Source organism: Cokeromyces recurvatus, assembly GCF_025118155.1.
Source record: "Cokeromyces recurvatus strain NRRL 2243 chromosome Unknown BX663scaffold_2, whole genome shotgun sequence".
Taxonomy (NCBI): domain Eukaryota; kingdom Fungi; phylum Mucoromycota; class Mucoromycetes; order Mucorales; family Mucoraceae; genus Cokeromyces; species Cokeromyces recurvatus.
In genome coordinates this window covers 1048369-1070035 of record NW_026251388.1, presented here as the reverse complement: position 1 = coordinate 1070035, position 21667 = coordinate 1048369, and the positions used below count along the sequence as shown (strand labels likewise).

Here is a 21667-nt window from a genome sequence, read left to right as displayed (position 1 = left end):
GTGAGTCAAGGTCCAGTTCAGTGAGTCAAGGTCCAGTTCAGTGAGTCAAGGTCGAGGCAGTGAGTCAAGGTCAAGTCAGTGAGTCAAGGTCGTTCTGTTTATTAATATTTTTGATAACGAACTTGACATGCTTAATAAAAGGGAAGTGTGGCAAGCACAATATACAATGTTATTTCATGTAATCAATGGATGGAAAGATTTAAGTTTATTAATTAGGTATCATATAATGGCAAATAATTTATAATGAAAGGAAGGGGGAACAAACGAGTGACTAATCCTCTACCAATGCACGGCTTCGTTTTTGAGGTCCAATACGACAGTTAAATTTGTTTGATACACTATTGTCACTCAAGACATCAGCTCTCGGAATGATATCAAACGTGTATCCAACATCTATAACAAGCTCTACGATCTGCTTGTACTTGCTAACAAACAGATGAATATCCTCGAAATCCGTGGAGAGACCAGCGTAATCAATCACAACTAATCTTACTGGCTTCATATTCGTTCGTAATCTATGAATCAGATCTTGCATAGTTCCAGCACAGTTATTCAACTGGCCATTTCTTACCATGTTATCACCTTGCTTCTTATCACGAGCTTCCAAAGGCATTGCAGCACTGCAATGAGAAGAGACAAACACCTTTCTTGCGAGACATCTATCACGCAACTTGTCAACTTGAAGCTGTAGTAGGCGAATATGTGTTAATATGGCTTCATTTCCATAGGACTTTCGAGCATACCCGATTGTTACTACATCTGCCTCTTCTTCTACATGTCTTTTTTATTCTTTGTAGAAGTTAATAGGCATATGATAGCATTTTTTAAGTCTCCAAAGCCAACGACCACGTGCTTGAGCTCCTGATACGCGTATTCTTTCTACTCTACCAAACGAACCATCTGCACCCATCCATTGCATGACTTTTGAACTTAATTTTGGTTCTTCAACAAAGTACTTTGATAGAATCGATTGAAGATTTGCTTGATCTACAAACATCTTTTCGTGCATTTCGCTGTTAGAGGGCTGTGTACTTAAGAAGATTTTTTTGAGGATGTGTAAAACACCTTCCTTCGTTACGGGTAGAAGTTCAGAAGTATCATCAGCTTCATCTTTTTCATCACTATCATCATTGATATGCTCCGTATCCTCTGTTGAGCAATCAGGCACTTCAATTGGACTTGAAGGGCGAGTGGTAGTAAAGGAGCGGTATGTGAAAGGATCACGAGAAATAAGACCTCGAACCATTGCAATGGAACGCCTTGGTCCAAGTGAATCAATATAACACACATCTAGAAGACTTGTGTGAAAGTATTGCTTTGCTTTTTCACGATTTTCTTTAGTGGGGGGAAAGCCAAGAACCAGACAACAGGCTTGACCATATGTTAATTGAGTGTTCATACTAGCTAGATAAATCAATAAAAAAGGATAAGAAAAAGAAAAAGAAAAAGAAAAGAAAAAAAAACAATTTTAATGACAACAAAAGCCAACTTTGGGGGTGGAACCACTGTATACGTGTACATATACGATTATATATAAAAGCTTTTTTTTGTATCACGTAATGTTTCAAGTATATACAGGTAACTATTTTTTTCCAAAAATAATGAAAAACTGTGCGTTACATGAATTTCCCCAAACGAAAGGATATTTTGTAAGGAAATATCTGAGCGGAAATGCATCTCTCTAAATTTATTAAATAAAATTATCCATTTTATTTAACTAAACGATATTTGAGATAATGAGCAATAACGATACATCAAAGTCGTTAAATATAAAAGACAATGAAGATGTTGAAGTAATTTCTATTTTCTTTTTCTTCGTTTCTAATGGTGAAATCAACTAATCATTATTTACTTTTATTAATTAGAATGACAAATTCTTTGAAGAAATTAGAAAAAACGAACAGCAATTCACAAATTCTCTTCGCGAACAACTCGAAAAGGTAATTATATATATTTTCTATAAAAAAAAAAACTCCTAATATCCTTTGAAACTCGTTAAAAGGTTCGCAAAGATAAAGCTGTGTTAGAGGCAGACCTAAAGTCTCGAACAAAAGCTTATGAAGCAGCTTCAGGACATTTGCAATTTTTAACCAAGTAAGATGACATTGTGTTTACAAGTTAAAAAATAATACTAATTAACCTTATGAAAATTAGCTCTGAAAGCACGAATCGTTTAGATGAGTTAATGAGCATTAAAGATGTAAATGAATTGAGAAAGGAAATTAAGCATTTATATGAAAAATGCCGTCAACAAGAAACAGAAATAAAAAAGTTAGAATTTGAGTTGGAAATGGAACAGGGTCACGTAAAGATACTAAAGCATGATAATAAAATGTTGAGACAAATGGCAGTCGAGATGGTAAGATGAACTCTAACATATTATATGTTATTTATTAACCTTTCTAAATAAAAAGACTGCTATGGCAGAACAAGAAGAAGAATTTATTTCAAACCGATTATTGAAAAGAATTACAGGACTGAAAAAAGAAAAAAGTGAGTTACTTTTACAAGTAGAACAAGAAGAGGAATATATGACAAATATGTTACAAAAGAAATTAAACCAGCTTCAACGTGAAAAGATTGAAATGGAAAACTCTTTAGAACAAGAACAAGAATTCATTGTAAATAAGTTACAAAAGCAATTGGACTCAATGAAAATACAACAACAACAACAACAACAATCCCAGACTACATCACCTATGATGTCTTGTGTTCAGGATGGCATAACTGCATCCCCAAGAGCTTTATCTCCTGTTATGTATGTAGCACTCTAGTTAATTATTAATACCTACCTCTTATTCATTATTCATCATCTTAGCCCTATGAAGTGGGGTTCATCCCCTACAGGAACAGCAACTGAAATTCAATCAGGAACAGCAGAATCATTATTATCTGAAATTGCTGTATTAAAAAACCGAACTACAGAAATGGAAAAAGAATGTAAGTAAGCCTTTATTTTCTACAGAAAATAATGACATATTCATGAATATAATAGATTTATTAAAAATGCAACAATGTAATAAATACAAGAGTGAACTAATTCAATTTCGTAAGCATGCTGGTTTATCAACAGATGATATTCCTTTAGATGAAGGGTAAATATACACACTATCTATACTAAATATGTAGCTTATATTATATAATAGTATCCCTGCTGTCTTTAGAACAATTCCTCCTTCTCCCGGAAGAAGTGGCAGAGTAAAATATATCATATTTGTAGGAGTATTTAATTTAACTTACTGTTTGATTTTAGCTTGGTCGCTCAACTTCAACTTCTTCGCAAAGGTCATTAACTTCTGATAAAAATAGCTTTAACTTTATTCCACCATTACAACTTGATTCTAATGAAGGCTCTGTTATACATAGTAACTACTACCAAGCATCAGCTGGCAATTCTTCTAGTAGATCAAGTAGATATCTTTTATACTTTTTAATCTTTATTATTTCATTGACTTTTGTATAATAGGATCTAATAGTGCTGCTTCCAATAGCATCCAACCTAAATCTTCAAGAAGGATCTCAGGTACCTTGTTAAGTATGGCTTCTGCAGGCCATTCATCAACTACTCAATAAAAATGAAGGCTAAATTCAGTTAATATGATGGTATGCTCCTTACTTCAAATTATGTTCTTTTTTTTTTCCTTAAACAAAATTAAATAAAATCAAACAATATGTTATGAATTAAGTATACGTGAATAGTCTAAATATATAATGTATAATGTATATTTATGCTATATAAAAAGTAAATGACAAAAGCTTGATCGCTTTTTTCTTCTTCTTTAAGAAATGATCTTAAAATGAAGAAAAGCCAAGTTTACTTGAAAGTAGTATCTTGCTTATTTACATAACTTTAAAAATAATGTGTTTGATTAGTATATGTATACGTGTTCTATCCTATATAGATTAGTCTGTATGCAGTATGATATATAGGTGTATATGCATATATGTATATGAAGAGGTTAATCATTTCTTATTTATTCTTATAAATCTTTCAGTTATATACTGAGTAATACTAGCTGTTAATAATTGACATACACCATTTTTTTTTATATAATAATCATTTCTATACTATTTGTAATTGCTTTAATACTTTTGAAATCTTGTTAACAGTTGTTTTTACTCTCGCATTAGCATACCTAATGCTTTGATTTTTAAAAAAAATAATTACTTTTATAGTAAATCAAAATATAGTTATACCTATTAGGCATATTTCAAATCTTTCATTAAAAAAAATAGAATTTGAAGGGTGTAGCTTTACTTATTCGATAGAAACAATCTTATCTTATTGAAAATTATCTACATTCTCATTATTTAGAATTCAACAATAAGAATCAAAATAAAATAAGTATAAAAGTCATTATATCCCTTTATCTATCTAGGCATAATATGACAATGATAGACGCGCTATAGTATCTCAGATTTATAAGTGTTAAAGTGAAGAGTATATATTTATCTATCTATATACATATTGCTTAAAAGTCGCTAAGACTTATGAACACTTTTCCTTTATTAACAATACTACTTTAAAAAGACTCACAAGACGAAAAGAAAATTGCTCGATTTATTAAAAATTCAACTATCCTATTATTACAATAATATGTGTTGAAGATGCTTCTATTGAACTTCAATATAAATACGAAATAATTTAAATCCGTGGAAGAAAAACGGAGATTAGTCGCATAATTCGTAATAATACTTCATCATGTTTAGACTTATAAATAATACTTTTTGTGCGGCGACCCTTTTTTTTTTAATCTTCGGAGTCTACATTAATGTGTCTTGATGCTATGCAATCTCACAGTTTAACATACTTATTATTATTCTTACGTGATAAGCATTACGCCTAAAGCCAATATCAGTTGTTTAAGCAATGTCTAAGTGTATCATACTTATTATAAACACTAAAATTTAAATAATCATTCATCCGTTTTTGCATTAAATATTCGCAATCATTTGTGTACAGTATACTGTGCTTTTTTTTTTTTTTTTTTTTTTTTTTTTTTTTTTTTTTTTTCTTTCAACAATGTGATAATAAATTATACATGTCATAACATTATAATACAAAAGATATAATGAAACATTCTACAAGTTGTGATCTAATATATTGAGTTTGTAAAAGTAGGTTATACTTTCGTAGTATTCAATGTCACCCTAACTGGTGGTTCATTTTCTATAAATTACATAATCAAGCTGGGAAAAAGTCAAATTTTATTGGTCAATAAATCAGCGTCATTCATCTAAAAATACATTGTGTCAATATGTTATGCGCTGAATATTAATATAAAGTAAAATACATTTGTATAAAAATAGGATTTTTTTTCTCCTTTTTTTTTTATATCTCTCTCTCTCGCATCATCTTTTGTAAATGAGATTTGCTTCTTCAAAGCCTATTAATGAATACCCTGTTCATGGCCTTATGCCAAAACAGGATACTCAAGCAGCTAATTTTATAAAAAAGTTTCCAAATTACGATGGTAGAGGAACAGTAATTGCTATTCTCGATACAGGTAAGTTATTGAAATTAAAGATAAAAGACAATTGTGAGTTGGTTAATAATTCATTTTTTATTGTAGGCGTTGATCCTGGAGCAGCAGGCATGCAGGTACAAAGGCCAAGAGCCATTAATATTAAAAATAATTAACTTTATTAATAGATAACTACTGATGGGAAACCTAAAATTATTGATATTGTCGACTGTACTGGTGGAGGTAAGAATAAAGCGAATATTTTGCTCCAAAGAAAACTAAAAAAAAGAGAGAGAGAGAACTAAATTAATTTAATTTGAAAGGTGATGTTGAAACTACCAAGATTGTAAAGCCTACTATTGAAAACGGCAATAAAATTATTGAAGGTTTAAGTGGACGCAAATTGATATTAGGTGATTGGGAAAATCCTAGTGATGAATATCGTGTAGGTCTTAAACGCGCTTATGAATTATTCCCTTCTGATTTAAAAAACAGAATTAAAGCTGTAAGTTTATATATATAAATATCTGTATTTTTTTCAATTACTAATTAAAAATACTATATCTCTTTAAGGAGCGTCGCGAAAATTTTATTAAGAAGCAATCTCAACTCCTTTGTGAGGCACAAGCTAAACTTGCAGAGTTTTTAAAAGATAATAGTCAGCCTAATGAGGCAGAAAAAGCTGACTTAAAGGCTCGTATTGAAATGTTAAAGGATATGAATACAAACTATGAAGATCCTGGTATTCTTCTTGATTGTGTTGTCTTTTTGATGGTCAAGATTGGAGAGCTGTCATTGATGTAAACGAATCTGGAGATTTAAGAGGTAATAAAAGGAAATTATTTCTTAATTAGGAAATAAGAGGCATTTATTGATTATTTTTTTATAGACCAACCATGCTTAACGGATTATCGTAAAGAGTTGAAGTATCATACATTTGGAAAAGCTGATTTACTTAATTTTTCTGTTAATATTTATGACAATGGCAATATCCTTAGGTAAAAACTTAATATGCATGCTTTTAGCTTTTTTTTTCTAACATTGTATTGGCGTATAGCATTGTTACTTTATCAGGCAGTCACGGTACACATGTCGCTGGTATCACGGCTGGCAATTTCCCCGAAGAACCGGAATTAAATGGTGTATGTAAAAAAAAGGAAATAAGCACCTAAAATAGTAAACTGATATACTGAGTTTTTATAGGTTGCGCCTGGTGCCCAACTCATTTCTCTTCGCATTGGTGATTCACGACTTGGCTCTATGGAGACTGGTCCTGGCTTAACACGTGCTGCAGCTCATCTTGCTATGCATAAGGTAGATCTTGCCAATATGTCTTATGGTGAATCGAGTAGTTTACCTAATAGTGGTCATTTTATCAAATTATTGGCTGAAGAGGCTGTTGGTAAATCTGGCTGCATTTTTGTGACAAGTGCTGGCAATGATGGTCCCTGTTTTAGTTCTATTGGTGCTCCAGCAGGTATGGATGAACGTTTTATAACTGTAGGCGCCTATGTGAAGCATGCACAAATGCAAGCTGAATATGCTCTCCTTGAATCAGTAGCTGAACGCCCTTATACTTGGTCATCTCGTGGTCCTACTACTGATGGCTATCATGGTATCGATGTGTATGCTCCTGGTAGTGCAATTACTAGTGTCCCTGTATATGTTTTAAACAAACTCGACTTGAAGAATGGTACAAGTATGTCCAGTCCTAATGCTTGCGGTTGTGTTGCATTACTTGTTTCAGCTCTTAAGGCTGAGAAGCAAAACTATACACCTTTTAGATTGAAGAATGCTATTGTTCAAACAAGTAAATCAGTTGATGATCCTCTTAATGTCGGATTTATTCAAGTGGAAAAAGCTTGGGAATACCTTGAGAGCTATAAGGATGACGATAACCTGGATTTGTTCTTTAAGGTTACTGTTCAAAAGCGAGGTAATCAACGTGGTATTTACCTTCGTGAGCTTGATGATGTAAGCAAAGTTCAATACATTACAACTAAAGTTCAACCTGTATTTATGGGCGAGCAAGATCCTGAGAACCCCAAGTATAATGAAGCTAAATTTAATTATGATGTTCGTGTTGCATTGGTTACTACTGAGTCTTGGATTAGTGCACCAGATTATTTGTACCTTCATTCAAGTGGCAACGCTTTCCAAATCAAAGTAGATCCTACTTCTCTTCCAGAAAGTAAGCTTCATTATGGCGAAGTGCTTGGTTATGATACCTCTGCTCCTGAACGAGGCCCCTTGTTCCATGTCCCTATCTCTGTTGTTAAGCCTACAGTTCCTTCACAGGGCTTTATTCAATATAAGAATGTTGAATACGGACCAGGTGATATTATTAGACGATTCGTTCAGGTACCTGATGGCGCAACTAGTTGTGAAGTCACTATCAAGGCACATGCTAACACCGAAACTGCTCCTGCTCGTTTTATGCTTCACCTCTTGCAACTTGTACCTAAACAAAATCAAAAGAAGAAGCATGCCTATAGTTTCTTATTGGGTAATGACTCCTATGGTGATCCTGAATCTGAGAAACAGATAATTAAAAAACATGTCTCTGTACGTGGTGGATTAAATCTTGAGGTATGTCTTGCCCAATTTTGGTCTGGTCTTGGTAACCATGCGATTGACCTTAGTCTTAACTTTCATGGTGTACAAGTTGCTGGTAACCTTGCTAATGGACATGGCGTTCTTCATTTAGAACCTCAAGTGACTCGTTTAGATATAACCAGTCCATTCCGTCGAGAAGATGCATTGAATGTCAGTGTTACTTTTGACAAATTACGTAAATATATTCGCCCTTCAGATGCATCCATTACGCCTATGCATCCTGACCGTGACCTATTACCTAGCACACGCTTATTATATCAGCTTGTTCTAACTTATAACTTTAAGCTTGAAGTTTCTACAACCATCACGCCTCGTTTCCCTACTGTTATGAACCAACTCTATGAGCATTTCTTGGCCGGTGTCTTTGGTATTATTTATGATGTTAATAAGAAAGTTGTTGGCTACCTTGATGTGTTTGACCATAACATTAAGCTTGGACAAAAGGGTGATTATACAATCATGCTTCAATTGTCTGTTGAAGATGAAGATGTTTTAGAGAAATTAAAGGATACTATTTTGGAACTGGATATGGATTTGAAGAGTACTTCTTTCAATACCTTCCAAACCCTCGGGGATGTATACACAAAGAAGAGTTCAAATTACACTAAAATCGCATTGGAACGTAAGGATGCTAAGGTATTCTATATTGCTGCTCCCACAGGTAAAGATGCTATTCCTAAGGAGGCCAAAGCAGGAGATGCATTAGTAGGTACTTTAAGTTTCCTCGGTAAAGTCGAAGGAGGAGAATATCAAGTTCTTTACAATGTTCCTCCTCTTGTTGTCGAATCTTCTAATAATGGAAAAGATGAGAAAAAATTGACCGATGAAGAATTAGAGCAAAAGTTAAAGGTTGCTACTCGTGACTTACAAATCTCATATCTCAAGAAGCTCTCTGCTGATTCAGATATCTATAAGGAACTCTTGAGCAAGTTGGAAACTGAATATGCTGATGACATTTCATTTTTAGAATTCAAGATAAGCACCCTCTGGGCTAAGGGAGAGGTGAATAGCTTGTTGAATCCAGATGAAATTTCACTCGATAATGCGAATGAAATTATCCAGTTGGCAGATACAATCCTTAACAAGCTTAATGAATGTGAATTGTTAGAATTCTTTGGTCGTAAAAAACCAGAGGATGAATCTGATGATGAGAAAGAAAAACGTAAAGAAAACACTGATAAGAAGAAACAAATTATTAATGCCCTCAAGAACAAAGCTATGGCATATACTATCATTTTGAGTAAAGAGGAAAACAGTGACATCGAAGCATTAAATACTACTATTCGTTCTCTACAACAATGGGATGCTGAAGATAGTTCTACTAATCTTGCTTCTTTGCTTGTCAAGGTGGCATGTGATCGTCAAAAGGGACACATTGGAACTGCTCTTAAATCTGTACAGGAATACCTCACAGAAGTATCTTTTACATCTGACAAAGTAAATGATATAAAGAAAGCATGGAATACTCGTAACAAGTTGTTAAAGGAATTAAACTGGCCTCTTTGGGCAAACTATGATGATAAATGGGATCTTATTAGACAACCACCTTATGGTTATGCTTTGTTCTAAGTTACTATTTTTTTTTTTTTAAAAAAAAAGGCATTACTCTCTTAAAATAAACTATATGTGTATATATAAACATACATGTAGTCATATTTTTATATATTCATAATTACTATTTAAAATAAAAATGTATTTGTAACAAAATAAAAAGGTTTATCATTTGGGCTACATTTAAATTATTACGTTACGCGTTTTTTTTTTATAAAGTATGTTATGAGATGAAATGCTTTATTCAATGATAAGAAGAAACAAAAAATATGTATATGTTCATACATTTACATATTTAGGCTATGCAAAAAAAAAAAAAAAAAATAAGATATAGAATTAACGTATTCTAAACTGTTTTGGTGGTAATGGGTTTTACAAGAGGTTAGCAAAAGTAGTCTTTCTGAAACCAATGTTCTCAGCGGGAACATCAGTGAAGATAAAGTAACCACGGTTGTCCTTGACACCCAATTCCTTTTCGAGTTCTTGAGTGACAGCAGCAGTCAACTTGGAGTTACGGTCATTATCGATATGGCCAATAGAGCCAACCTTAACAAGGAAACCAGGCTCATCGGAACCAGAGAAGAAAAGAGAATCAACCTTGGTGAAAGTAACCATACAGTAGCTCTCAGGCTTACCAATCAATTCAGAGAAAAGAGCATTCATACGCTTGGTGAAAGCTCTGATATCCTTAGGAGCTTGGGCAGATGAAATTTCAAGAATAGGCATATTGTTTAATTAATAATATGAAGAATAAAAAAGAAAAGAGAATGAAAAAAAAAAAAAAAACTAAGTTTAAGTTTTTTTTTTTTTATCTCGAAATTTTAACTCCGTTCTCTTCTTTATCTTTTAATCTATGCATATTTTTTATTCTCTATTTTATAAATGAAATGTATATTTTAATAATGGAGATCTATGTACTAATTGTGTATAGTACTAATTTATATGAATATATAATTTATTAAATAAAAAAGAAGCGAACAATAATAATGGAAGATGAGCATGAAAACAAAAAGATTGTAAAACTTGATTTATTTACGGAATTTTAATTCATACACTTTTTGGGTTCTATTATATAAGCATCAAGCCCTTTTAATAATAGTAATAACAAAGACTATAGATCTTTCGGCTGTTATTTAAACCATGAGATCCTTAAAAGTATCTTGCTGTACTCAAGAAGGGAAATAATAATATTAATAATATTTTTTTTAACAAGTCCGTATATTTCTAAAGAATATAAAACCAATGAATTTAATTCTATTAACTAATAATTAGCTTGATGAACCTATAAAGCAGTGCAACTTATAATAAAAAAAATGATGCCCAATAATTTACAGGCATTATTCACCATTCTTGTAAAATACTCCTTTTTTGGATTTGTGCGATACTTCATGGCGATTTGTACATTTTTAAATACTTAAGCTGTAAGCTCTCTTTCTATTTTATATGCACAATTGTGTTCTTTTTTGAGTCAAGCAGATCTTTTTTTTTTTCTTTTTTGTCTAATTTTTACATGTATGTCAAATGAACAAACTATGATAATTGATTCAGAAGACATCGTAGTAATGAAAAACTATGTTCATCATGACAGCAAGTTCAGGTTAACAAAGCTTTCAGATTTTGATCAATTTGAAAGAAATAGTATTAAAGAGAAGAAAGAGATGAAATCTAAAGTGTAGAAGATAATATGAAAAAAAGAAAAGAATAAACAAAAAGAAAAACTTATTGTCAAAGATAGGCAGCAAATTCGTAGAGCTTCTCTGACACTGAGAGAATTGCATTTTTTTTTTTGTGGGAGAGGGAGGGGAGATGAAGAGGAAATGCTCCCAAAAAAAAAAAAAAAAAAAAAAAAAATAATTTATTAGGCATTATAAAAAAAATTGCAAAATTAAAATAATAATAGCTTGGGTTATTAGATTTAGTGTTTCTGCTTATTTAAATTATGTATTCACAACGTCAGTTCGTCGTCTTTTTTTTTTTTGGTACCACAATAATGCAGCTCTATAATATGACGTAAATATGATAAACTTTACCATTATGGCTTTATAATACGTGTATATATAAGATGTCAACTTCATAAAACATTTCTTCTTCTATAACACACAACAATGTCCTCAAGTATTACACAAAAAGACGCCGCTAAAGTTCAATCCATGTTGGCCAAAGAAGGTCAAGATACCGGGAAAGGAACCACTGCCGCAGTTGCACAGAGTGAAGGAGATAAAAACTTTGAAAAGGGTAAAAAGGCCACTGAAAAAGGTTTCTGTACAAAATCCAACTATGATGAACCATCAACCAAACCTGATTATCCTATGGATTAGATATTTTATTCGGCCAAGATAACAATCATTTTATGTAAATTGTCAATTATTCTCCTTAAAATCCGTTGAATATGTATTATAATTTTTTACATTACCAATATCACTAAACAAACAAACAAATAAATAATAGTTACTATGTGTATGCATAAAAAGAGTGTTGTGTTCAAGTGTTATCAAATATATATAGAATAGGTTACAGATATATATAAATTGATCTGCATATACATTTATAGTGTTGAGTTTACGTATAATTCTGACATGTCAATTTATAATTTAACGCGTAAAAAAAAAAAAAAAAAAGATGTAAATACTTCATGCTATCATCATAACATAATACTCTATAACTACTGTATCAAGATTCTTTATAACGAGTACCTTTCTTTGTATTAAGCGAACATTTTATTTCTCACACTAAGCTAAATAAATAAATAAATAAGAGAGAGCAGGAGACATATTCTAGAAAAATAGATTGTCTAAATTAGCTAGAAAGTTATATAATGAACTGTATAATTTAGCAGTATTATATAAATAAATATACATGTAAACAATCCTCTGTGTACAAATTATGTGTGCGTATTGATATGCTTCAAAACAATTACTATTCGACTGCAATGAAGAAAATTTACCCATCTATTTAATACCTGTTTAAATATTCTTTTATGTTGTACTACTATCATCTATCATAAACCTTTTATTAAAGAGCGCTGAAAGCTTAAACTTGATACTTGTTAACTTAGTTTTTGCATTATAAACACCAATGAGAAACATAAAAAAAGAGCCAAATTTGACATAAGTATGATGTAAAAAGAAACTTGTCTCTATTCTTTATTATAATGATAACGATACATAATGATAGTTAAATATATAAAACTGTATGTTTCTATCAAGATTTTATTATTTTTATTAATTATAAACATGACTTTGACACCCGCTTCTAGTGCTACCCAAGCCAACGCTTCCAAGATTCATGCAAATGATCCTAGAGCTAGTCATGGAAATCCTGATGGCAACTAGCAATCTTCTCGTGACGCTGAATGATCTTTCATTCCTGGCCAAGACTCTCAATATGCTCAAGATGTTCGATTCAACTAATGCTGAAGTTATAAACCCTATTACACAAGCTGATGCTAAATATGCATAGTCCACATACACAGACAAAGAGAGGCAACAATTCAGATGCTGCTGAGGCACAAAGCGCAACTGATAAAGCTACACAAAGTGCCTCTCAACTAGAGGTAATCATGGTCCTGATTCAAGTAGTGAAGAAGTCTATACTGGTTTAAAAAAGATGTAATATACATGTTATTTTTCTTTTCTTTAACGAAAAAAATATATATATATATCATAATACTCATGTTTTATTATTATAAAGAAATATATCTTAACCAGTTTATATTTGTAATAAACATACCTGAGAAATTTATACAGAAAAATAAAAAGCTGCATGTTTCCTGCTTAAAGGATATTTATTTCCTGCATTTTACAACTTCTACTGTGCTATTTACAAGCAATGTCGTGAGAAACCTTTTGTTTATTGATACATATTATGATTGAAGAAAAAAAAAGTATATAAAACGAAAGAAACGAATCCCCTTCTTCTTCTTTTTATTCTCTATACATATCTTGTATAATAATTAAAAATGAGTAAAGGAACCGGAAAAATGACAAAAGACGCTTCTTCCAGAATTCAATCAACTCAAGCTAAGGCTGGTCATGATTCTCACAAGGACTCCTTCCCTGCTCGTGCTCAGAGTGCTGCCGACAGAAATCTCAATGAAGCAAAAGCTGGTCAACAACAGCAAAGTGGTAATCAACAGCGAAGCGGTAACCAATCGGCCAATAAAAATAATTAGCCCTATTTCGTATAAAACAATATGGAGCCATTGCATTCAATAATAACATTAAAAAAGGTAAAAAGAAAAAAGAAATCCATGATTATGTAATCTCACATCACTAACATTATTTATTTTATGTTAATAGAATTCTTTTATAATATATGATTTTTATAAATTTATATTTTTTTTTAAAAAAAAAATTCAATAAAAAATTTACGTTTTTGCATGGCATATTTTTCTTTAAAAAAAAAAGTCGGATGTTTAAACATTTAAGAAGTGTTCATCTCTTTCAATTTTAACTTCTAATATAAAAAACTTGCCAATGTCAAGATTATTCAGAATCGCAATTGATGGTCCAGCAGCATCCGGGAAAAGTAAAAGAAAAAAAAAAGGAATCAATAAATAACTTATTTTTTTTATATATGTTCTTAAATATTTATATTCATAACAAGGTACAACTGCTAAATTGCTAGCAAAGAAATTAGGCTTTAGTTATATTGATTCTGGTGCCATGTTTCGAGCAGTAATGAAAAAAAAAAAAAAAAGGCAATCACCTAATAATAATAACATAATTTATGTAATCTCTTAATTCAGGTTACATTAAAATGCCAACTTGAAAATGTTAATCCAAATGATATAAGCGCACATAATAAGATAGTCGAAATAGCAAAAAGATGTAAGATTCGTTTCCCTTCATTAGGGAAAGTTGAATTAGATGGCCAGGATGTTAGTGAATTAATTCGTACTTCTGATATTACAAGAAATATTAGTTTAATAGCATCCAATCCTGATGTGCGTGAAGTTTTAGCAAACCAACAGCGTGCAATGGCTAAAGGTGAATTGCCTGGCGCTGTCTCTAATGGCTTTGAAAGAGAGGGGAAGGGTATTATTAAAGGAGTTGTTATGGATGGCCGTGATATCGGTACTGTCATTCTACCTAATGCTGAACTTAAAGTATTTATTGTTGCTGATGTTCATATTCGTGCAAAACGTCGCTTTGATGAACTGAAAAAAAGACAGGGCGCTGCCTTGACTGACACATTAGATCAAGTAGAAAAAGATTTGGAAGCACGTGATTTGGCTGATCGAACAAGAAAAATAGCCCCACTTTTACAAGCAAAAGATGCAGTCATGATGGATACAAGTTATTTGACTATTGAAGAACAAGTAAACGCAATTGAAAATATGGTTTATGAACGTATATAACTTTCTTTTTTTTTATAACTACATTAAAAAAAAACATGCGGATTAATGAGAATGTGACAAACTAAGTAAAGTTGGAATAGCCATGCCTATTAAAATAATAAACATTTGTGTTTTGTCTTTTGAATGATTATCATGAGATACTTCTTGCAATGCATGCATTGCAACATAGAGGAAAGTTCCTCCAGAAAAAACCAAAAGTACGCCGGTCCAATATTCAAGATTATTGCTTGTTGATGAAGAAAAGAAATATAATGCAAAATGAGTCAAAAGAGCACCTAATGGTGCCGCTAAAGCGAATCCTAATAAATGTTTACGAATAGTATTATGCGCTAATCCACTTGCTAAAAGAACAGATGTAAGTGCAAACGACGCAGGCGCTTTATGAAGCATAATAGCAAGAAAGACGACTAAAGATAATTCTGGATGATTTGCACTTGCACCTAACGCAATACCATCAGCTGCAGCATGAACTATCAATCCAACAGTAGGTGTCATTGATGTATGATGGCTAACATTGTTATTTCTGTTTGAAACATCTCCTTCATCGGGATCAAATGAATTGCTACCTAGTGTATTTAATTCTGAATATTCTGCAGTTGAATTACCACCTGTAGATGAAGGCATATGAAGAGAACTTGTCTGATCAATAATAAACATCAATGCAAATCCTAGTAATAAAGACAATCCAATTGCTATATGACTTTTTTCCTTTTCTTCCTCTTCTTGTTGCTGCTCAGAAGGTGCACGTTTCTCTATAATTTGAACTTCATCATCAGCTGACGTCCAGTTATTTTTCAAATTTATGAATGATAGTTCTGGAATAATTGCGGTATTAACTTTAGATACATTATTAATGTCAACATTAGAAGCAATAATGTTGGCTGATTGACTTCCATAAATAGTTTCAACACCTTCAGGTATCACAACTATTAAGCTAGTGCCAATAAGCAAACCAGCGCCTAGTGCATTTAAGAAACGAATCTTTCTATCAGATAATTTTGTTGTTAAAGGTAAAGAACCAGAAATGTAACTACCAACTAGCATAGCTAGACTTAGTAGTAACAACCATATAAAGGAGTCCATTTAGTCTATTTACAAAAAAAAAGTAAAATAAAATAAAAGCAGCAACAAAATCATTTTTAATCTAAATTTGTTTTCCTGTTTTATTATTAGCCTTTTTATTATTATTATTATTATTGTTATTATTATTATTTTTTAAATTCAGCGCCTGCCTTTTTTGCCTTTATTATGCTTTTTAGATTTTTTGTTTGTAGGTAGGGATTTTCTCTGTTGTTGTTTTGGCTCATCTTTTTCTCTATTTTTATTATCAGAGTAATTTTCTTTTAAATTACTATCCCTTATGTCCTCGCTATTAGTTTTATCCGAGATGACTTCATTTTCAGCTCTCTGATCGAGCCTAGTTTTATCTTCTATTTCTTTGCTTAGATTTTCTTGGGTATCATTTTTTTCTTCTTCTTGCTGCATAGTTATACTATTTTCTGAATTGCATTCTTTATCAGTTTCTATTTCTACTATTTTGTCATTTGTTGATACTAAATTAGAGACAGTAATGTTCTCTTTATTTTCATTATTCTTCTCTTCTTCATTTGTATTATTTTCATAATTATTATCATTGTTTTGCTCTAATTTAGAGTTAACTTCAACGTGATTTTCCTTATTTTCACTTTTTTTTGATTCTGTCTCCTTATCTTCTATATCTTTATTATCAGAAGTATTTGCATATTTTATTACATCATCTACTTTTCTAGTATCTCCTTCCTCAAGATCTTCATTCATATTCTCTCCTTGCTTCAAGCTACTTTTCCTAGGCTTTTCTTCTTGTATATCATTTTCTACATCCTCTTCCTCTTTAGTATTCTTCGTTTCTACTTGAATATCCCTTTTTTCGCTCTCATCTGCTTTTACTTCTTCTTTTATAATATCGCAATCCTCCTCAACATCTTTTCGCTTACTTTTGTCTTCAACAACATCATTCACTTCATTATCTTCTTCTTTCGTATCTTCCTTTTCCATTACTGGTAAGTACGTCACTAATAGCTTTTCAATATCTTCACTCATGACATATGGAACAGGCAAGTTACCATAAATACCATCCATAAGACATGACTTTAAATAAGGTAGACAACATCGAACATAAACAGCAGAATAGAGTTGGAGATAGTTCATTTCCTCTGGTATTTGTAAAAGGGCTTGATCACAGTATTGCTTAAGAGCAATCCCAATATCTAAAAAGCAGGACTCTAAATGGTGTTGGATAGTTTCGTATAAACTAATTGCTGGTAAAAGTCGTAATGAATTAAAAACGGATAAAATACCATTGGTAAAGATGGCAAGTGAAGGATAGTCGACCAATAACATAGGAGGCTGAAAGGTATGCCGTCTAGACTCATCACCATGCAAATTACTTTGCTGGGAGATAAGTTTGGATAGCATCCAAGCACTAGGCGCTAAACATTCTTCTGTAGCCCTTTGAATCGTCACTGTAAGCTCCTCAGTGGCCGTGTTGATCCATTTTATTATCAACGGTTCTAAGGCCTCTTCAAATAGATGCACAAAGATGTGTCTAAAATCTAATCCAATACGTCCTAATGACATGCCGCAATACTGAAGCTGAGTTAAAATAGAGGATAAAGAAGAACTATCTTCGATCATTGGAAGATAGGTGTTTAAGGTTGTCTTGATTAACTCAATCACATGAATCATATAATCTGGTAAGAGTGTGCTTTGCTCGTTAGAGAAAATAGAAATATACTGAGTACCAATTTCAAATAATTGTTCGCGCATCACATCCATAAATCTCTTTAAATATTCAAATGCGTCAGAACTCTTCTGTCGACTGTCCTCAGAGATATCTCGTTTTATACGTGCCAATCGTTGCTGTAAAAAATCATGTCTACTTCTTAAAAATACCATACGTAATTCTATTTCTGTATCAAACACGTCCATACGACGTAAAAATCCTACAACGTTCATAGCAGCTGCAAGTCGTATTGGTTTACGTAAATGAGAAATAAGTTGAACCAACATAAGATCTGAAGAGGCTTGTACCTCTTGTTGAATGCCTTTGACAATTGATAATGGGTATCGTACCTGTAACAAACGTACATGGGAAGCAAGATCCATAGCTTCTGAATAATAACCATTTCTTACACAGGTCTTCATCAATTGAGGAATCTCTAACAATTCAGTCAAAACATGTTGAACGTCAAGTACATTCTTAATCTTTTCACGTTCCTTTTTTATCTCTTCTGCCTGGCTATTAAATAGTTCACAAGCCTTCTGTAACTCAGGTATAGATGATGAAAAGTTATTTAATTGAGTATCGAGATTATCAAACGTATCCTTCGCCTGATGTCGACACGTTTGTGCATGAAGAAAAGAAGGGTATTCACGAAAGGCAAGTTGTTGTGCACTACGTTTGATCTTTGCCTGTTCCTCTTCTAATTCATGAGGCTCTTGCAAGAGTTTATTAAGTGGTAAGGAGGTAAGTTGGGTCAAGTATTCACGTGTCCATTTTGAATCAAGCACTTTTGTTTTAAGTGAATTATCCCAAGAATCTGCGAGTAATTCAAGTAGTTCGTCGTTATTATCCCCAATCGGTAGTTGGGATTCAGAAGGGACTAGCATAATTAGCAAAAAAACAATATTAGAATAAAAGCTAATATTACAATAAATTTGTATAATATTTAAAATACAGAATGATAATTGGTCAGTAGTATTTGCTAATCCATCCTATTTTTATATTATTTATTTTTTTTTTTTTCCATTTTGACTTTACTTTTATGAGTGTACAATGAATTGAACGGAAATAAACAGCTCCAAGATTATAATTGTTAAACGTATTATTCATACAAAAAAAAGCTATTTTATTTAAGTAGTTGATTTTCATTTCTGTTTGTCAATTTTTAATAACTTTAACTAAGTCAAGTATAAAATTATTCAACAACTCTTTTGCTATTAAAAAAGGTGGTTAGACAGCTTCAAGGAAATCAAATAGTAAGATATATATCAGATCAATGATAACAGCTAACAATACGAATAATAAGGAAAACAAAATGAGCGGTTAAAAACTATACAAAAGAGAAGATATACCAAATACAGTAGCTAAATTTGCGACTTTACAAGAAATTAAATTCTTAATTTGATGAGGTACTTTTTTTTTTTTTTTTTTGATTTCTCAATTTGTGTACATGTGTCCTAAGTTTATTTTTTATCTCTTTTCATCAATTACTATTTCATTATTACCAGATTTTAATTCTTAAAAAAGGGAATTAAAAAAAGCGTGACTAAAGCTTTTTTATATGCTGTTACAATCTGATAAGAAATAATAACTTGACTCTTTTTTATTCAATAGCCCATGAATAAATAATATAATGAAAAAAGTACTTTCAACTTGATTGCATATACTTCTTTATGTTTTATGAATTTGGGGGGGGGAATGTTGTTATCTATTTCATTTTTTAATAATAAATGTTATTATAACACGGTTCTCTCTGACCTCATTTATTCTTATATAAATACGTCTACCCTCCATCATTTAAGAAGAAAATAATTGTTAAGTCTCATTAACTTTATATCTTAATAAAACTGTCAAATATGTAATCTACACACATGCATGAATATTAATAACAAAAACAGCATGCAAAAGATGCTACTTCACAAAATAAATAAAAAAAAAGGGGGAAGGGATCAAAAAACTGTAGGATCCCCATTTTTTTTTTTCATTTTTTCTTTATGATCATCAACCGACTATTCCACGACCGTGAGATGGCTGGGCCCCAAGGTCCTGGAGTGTCTCTTCAGATCGCATATTTTCCTCAGAGGTGTGATAGAGTGTGTGACTATCGTTTAGATACGTCCATTTCAGAAATAACAAATATAAATGAAAAAAAAAAAAATAGTTGTCCTTTTATAAATTGGGAGTTTACATTTTATTTATTTTTCTCCAGTATTTGATACATATACAAGTCAAAAAAAAATATAATAATAATTGAAATTCAACTTTTTACTATTTATTTTTAAAAACATTAGAATGCTTATTAAAAGAAAATTATACGTCTATATTTACAGTTATATATCGAATGTACATGCATACGTTTTTTATTGAGTAAAGATGTCAAGAAAATATGCTTTTCTATCTCCTTTTAGAGTTTCTTTGGTGGACACTTTATCTGATTTTATCGTTATCACCTGTTAACAGATGTGTACATGTATTAAAAATCTTCAGCGACTTTTTCGCTCTAAATCAATATGCTTACAACAAAATAATGTAAAGAATATCGGCATTCAATAAATACGGCAGGCCAAACCACCGTTTGAAAGGTCATGACTGTTGATATTTACTAAATGGTATGTATAAAATTATGTAAGTTTCAACAGGAAAAAAAGTTTTACTGAACAAATCTTCGTGCACGTATTTTTTGGTGGCATTTGCTTTCTTTTCTCTAATTAATGCAAGCAAAGTTTTACTTCACATTATTAACTCAACAGCATGCTGATTCAGATCTATTGCATTCCTATCTGACTGGGGGTTTTTTTTTGTCGTCTGTTACTTCTCCTTTTATGTATACTTTATTGAATTTTTCATTTTAATAACAACACATCCAGATTTACAAGTTTGTCAAAGTAAAATATAAATGTGTAATTGAATATAGAAGGGTCAAAATGAAATCGTACTTGGTTAAAGGTGAAAACTAGAGAGCTTGGGAAGACAAAACAAGCTATCGTCGATCGTTGCTTTAGTTCATGAAGAATGGCTACAGAAACCTAAACAGAAGTCAGGAAACACCATCTGTAGATAAACTATCTATCTACAAGATACGGCTGTTTGTTTTGCAGATAAACGTTATATGGTAATTACGTCGCAAGCAAAAAAACTACATAATCTTCTGCTCATATGCCTAACCAAATGATGGATGATGGTTTGTCCATAACGATGCAAAATAATGCCTATATACAACAAAAGGATGAGACATTACCACACGTGAAAAATTTCTGTTGAAATAAGCTGAGCTTGTTTAGATTACTCATAACATTACACTATAATATTGAACTTACTTTGCCTTATCATCAGCCCTCTTGCGTGAAAGATTTTGGTTGGCATAAGTTTTGAAGTAATATAAATTATAGATTTAAGAGAAGGACTTTGATTTAAACGAGTCTATGTAAGCCCTTTGTTTTGTAAGTGAGAGGAGATTTTGAGTGAAAAGAAATCAAGATCATTTTATATGAGCCAGTGTTTAAAAGAAAAGTCGAAATAAACATCCGCTCCTTGTAACCTTATTAACAAATATTATAATTACTCAGTAAAGTATTAGGAGAACAATAGACTTACTATTTTCCAGTAACGGCAACTATAAATTGATTTTATTGAAATGTAATCTTAGTTGATCTAATAGAGGAAATACGATATAGCAATTCATTTTTTTTTTCAAATGCTCTCTCCTCTTTTCCGGTTAATGCATGCCTCTTGTAAGCAATAGAAGTAAAAATTCAGTAACAATCAACTTGAAAAAAGGGCCTAGTATTTTTTTTTTTTTTTTTTTTTTTTTTTTTATGTAGATATGTCAAAGTATCGATGTCAGTTGAAGACTACAGTAAAGTGAAACTCGTCAATGCTGCAGTTTCAAGATCAATGATAAAACATGAAGGAATA

At 31.6% G+C, this 21667-nt stretch overlaps 12 protein-coding genes across 12 annotated transcripts; 7 read left to right on the top strand and 5 right to left on the bottom strand.

Moving 5' to 3' along the window:
* Positions 1-373: 373 nt before the first annotated feature.
* BX663DRAFT_418526 (uncharacterized protein) lies at positions 374-535 on the bottom strand (the record flags this gene model as incomplete). The annotated part of the gene is made up of 1 exon (XM_051522375.1): positions 374-535. A coding segment is annotated over one exon (162 nt), but the record flags the coding sequence as incomplete, so codon positions are not given.
* BX663DRAFT_573490 (uncharacterized protein) lies at positions 425-1483 on the bottom strand. Its single transcript, XM_051532145.1, has one exon. The coding sequence runs from the start codon at positions 1397-1399 to the stop codon at positions 785-787; it is 615 nt and encodes a 204-aa protein (XP_051387233.1). The 5' UTR covers positions 1400-1483; the 3' UTR covers positions 425-784.
* A 191-nt stretch (positions 1484-1674) lies between these two features.
* On the top strand, positions 1675-3688 carry BX663DRAFT_495306 (uncharacterized protein). The gene is made up of 8 exons (XM_051525614.1): positions 1675-1793; positions 1866-1940; positions 2003-2094; positions 2155-2359; positions 2415-2758; positions 2819-2940; positions 2996-3095; positions 3147-3688. Exons 1-8 carry the CDS (start codon positions 1737-1739, stop codon positions 3298-3300), a joined length of 1149 nt encoding a protein of 382 aa, XP_051387232.1. The 5' UTR covers positions 1675-1736; the 3' UTR covers positions 3301-3688.
* A 1658-nt stretch (positions 3689-5346) lies between these two features.
* Positions 5347-9820, top strand: BX663DRAFT_495304 (uncharacterized protein). Its single transcript, XM_051525613.1, has 9 exons — positions 5347-5507; positions 5574-5602; positions 5654-5708; positions 5789-5970; positions 6039-6222; positions 6246-6290; positions 6355-6463; positions 6523-6607; positions 6669-9820. Exons 1-9 carry the CDS (start codon positions 5366-5368, stop codon positions 9648-9650), a joined length of 3813 nt encoding a protein of 1270 aa, XP_051387231.1. The 5' UTR covers positions 5347-5365; the 3' UTR covers positions 9651-9820.
* BX663DRAFT_495301 (Tautomerase/MIF superfamily) lies at positions 9794-10381 on the bottom strand. Its single transcript, XM_051525612.1, has one exon. The coding sequence runs from the start codon at positions 10356-10358 to the stop codon at positions 10005-10007; it is 354 nt and encodes a 117-aa protein (XP_051387230.1). The 5' UTR covers positions 10359-10381; the 3' UTR covers positions 9794-10004.
* Positions 10382-11720: 1339 nt separating this feature from the next.
* Positions 11721-12241, top strand: BX663DRAFT_495299 (uncharacterized protein). The gene has a single exon (XM_051525611.1). It carries the CDS (start codon positions 11738-11740, stop codon positions 11948-11950), a length of 213 nt encoding a protein of 70 aa, XP_051387229.1. The 5' UTR covers positions 11721-11737; the 3' UTR covers positions 11951-12241.
* A 565-nt stretch (positions 12242-12806) lies between these two features.
* Positions 12807-13571, top strand: BX663DRAFT_495296 (uncharacterized protein; the record flags this gene model as incomplete). The annotated part of the gene is made up of 1 exon (XM_051525610.1): positions 12807-13571. A coding segment is annotated over exon 1 (251 nt), but the record flags the coding sequence as incomplete, so codon positions are not given.
* Positions 12866-13233, top strand: BX663DRAFT_548306 (uncharacterized protein; the record flags this gene model as incomplete). The annotated part of the gene is made up of 3 exons (XM_051531070.1): positions 12866-12938; positions 13008-13027; positions 13105-13233. The coding sequence occupies 3 exons, from the start codon at positions 12866-12868 to the stop codon at positions 13231-13233; spliced, it is 222 nt and encodes a 73-aa protein (XP_051387228.1).
* A 1-nt stretch (position 13572) lies between the features above and the next one.
* Positions 13573-14036, top strand: BX663DRAFT_495295 (uncharacterized protein; the record flags this gene model as incomplete). The annotated part of the gene is made up of 2 exons (XM_051525609.1): positions 13573-13860; positions 13931-14036. A coding segment is annotated over exon 1 (209 nt), but the record flags the coding sequence as incomplete, so codon positions are not given.
* A 71-nt stretch (positions 14037-14107) lies between these two features.
* On the top strand, positions 14108-14991 carry BX663DRAFT_426420 (cytidylate kinase; the record flags this gene model as incomplete). The annotated part of the gene is made up of 3 exons (XM_051522542.1): positions 14108-14159; positions 14238-14308; positions 14380-14991. The coding sequence occupies 3 exons, from the start codon at positions 14108-14110 to the stop codon at positions 14989-14991; spliced, it is 735 nt and encodes a 244-aa protein (XP_051387225.1).
* Positions 14992-15033: 42 nt separating this feature from the next.
* Positions 15034-16035, bottom strand: BX663DRAFT_426893 (Zinc/iron permease; the record flags this gene model as incomplete). Its single annotated transcript, XM_051522580.1, has 2 exons — positions 15034-15743; positions 15882-16035. The coding sequence occupies 2 exons, from the start codon at positions 16033-16035 to the stop codon at positions 15034-15036; spliced, it is 864 nt and encodes a 287-aa protein (XP_051387224.1).
* A 109-nt stretch (positions 16036-16144) lies between these two features.
* Positions 16145-18680, bottom strand: BX663DRAFT_495290 (Dor1-like family-domain-containing protein). The gene has a single exon (XM_051525608.1). The coding sequence runs from the start codon at positions 18637-18639 to the stop codon at positions 16213-16215; it is 2427 nt and encodes an 808-aa protein (XP_051387223.1). The 5' UTR covers positions 18640-18680; the 3' UTR covers positions 16145-16212.
* Between the last annotated feature and the right edge of the window lie 2987 nt (positions 18681-21667).

Bases quoted from the DNA above. Each gene is read 5' to 3' on its own strand.
- BX663DRAFT_495301 (XM_051525612.1), bottom strand. From the start codon at position 10,358: ATGCCTATTCTTGAAATTTCATCTGCCCAAGCTCCTAAGGATATCAGA.
- BX663DRAFT_573490 (XM_051532145.1), bottom strand. From the start codon at position 1,399: ATGAACACTCAATTAACATATGGTCAAGCCTGTTGTCTGGTTCTTGGC.
- BX663DRAFT_495290 (XM_051525608.1), bottom strand. From the start codon at position 18,639: ATGCTAGTCCCTTCTGAATCCCAACTACCGATTGGGGATAATAACGAC.
- BX663DRAFT_495306 (XM_051525614.1), top strand. From the start codon at position 1,737: ATGAGCAATAACGATACATCAAAGTCGTTAAATATAAAAGACAATGAA. The intron at 1,794-1,865 runs GTAATTTCTATT...TTTATTAATTAG, and splicing joins AAGACAATGAAGATGTTGAA to AATGACAAATTCTTTGAAGA. The intron at 2,941-2,995 runs GTAAGTAAGCCT...TGAATATAATAG, and splicing joins TACAGAAATGGAAAAAGAAT to ATTTATTAAAAATGCAACAA.
- BX663DRAFT_495304 (XM_051525613.1), top strand. From the start codon at position 5,366: ATGAGATTTGCTTCTTCAAAGCCTATTAATGAATACCCTGTTCATGGC. The intron at 5,508-5,573 runs GTAAGTTATTGA...TTTTTATTGTAG, and splicing joins AATTGCTATTCTCGATACAG to GCGTTGATCCTGGAGCAGCA. The intron at 5,603-5,653 runs GTACAAAGGCCA...CTTTATTAATAG, and splicing joins CTGGAGCAGCAGGCATGCAG to ATAACTACTGATGGGAAACC.
- BX663DRAFT_495299 (XM_051525611.1), top strand. From the start codon at position 11,738: ATGTCCTCAAGTATTACACAAAAAGACGCCGCTAAAGTTCAATCCATG.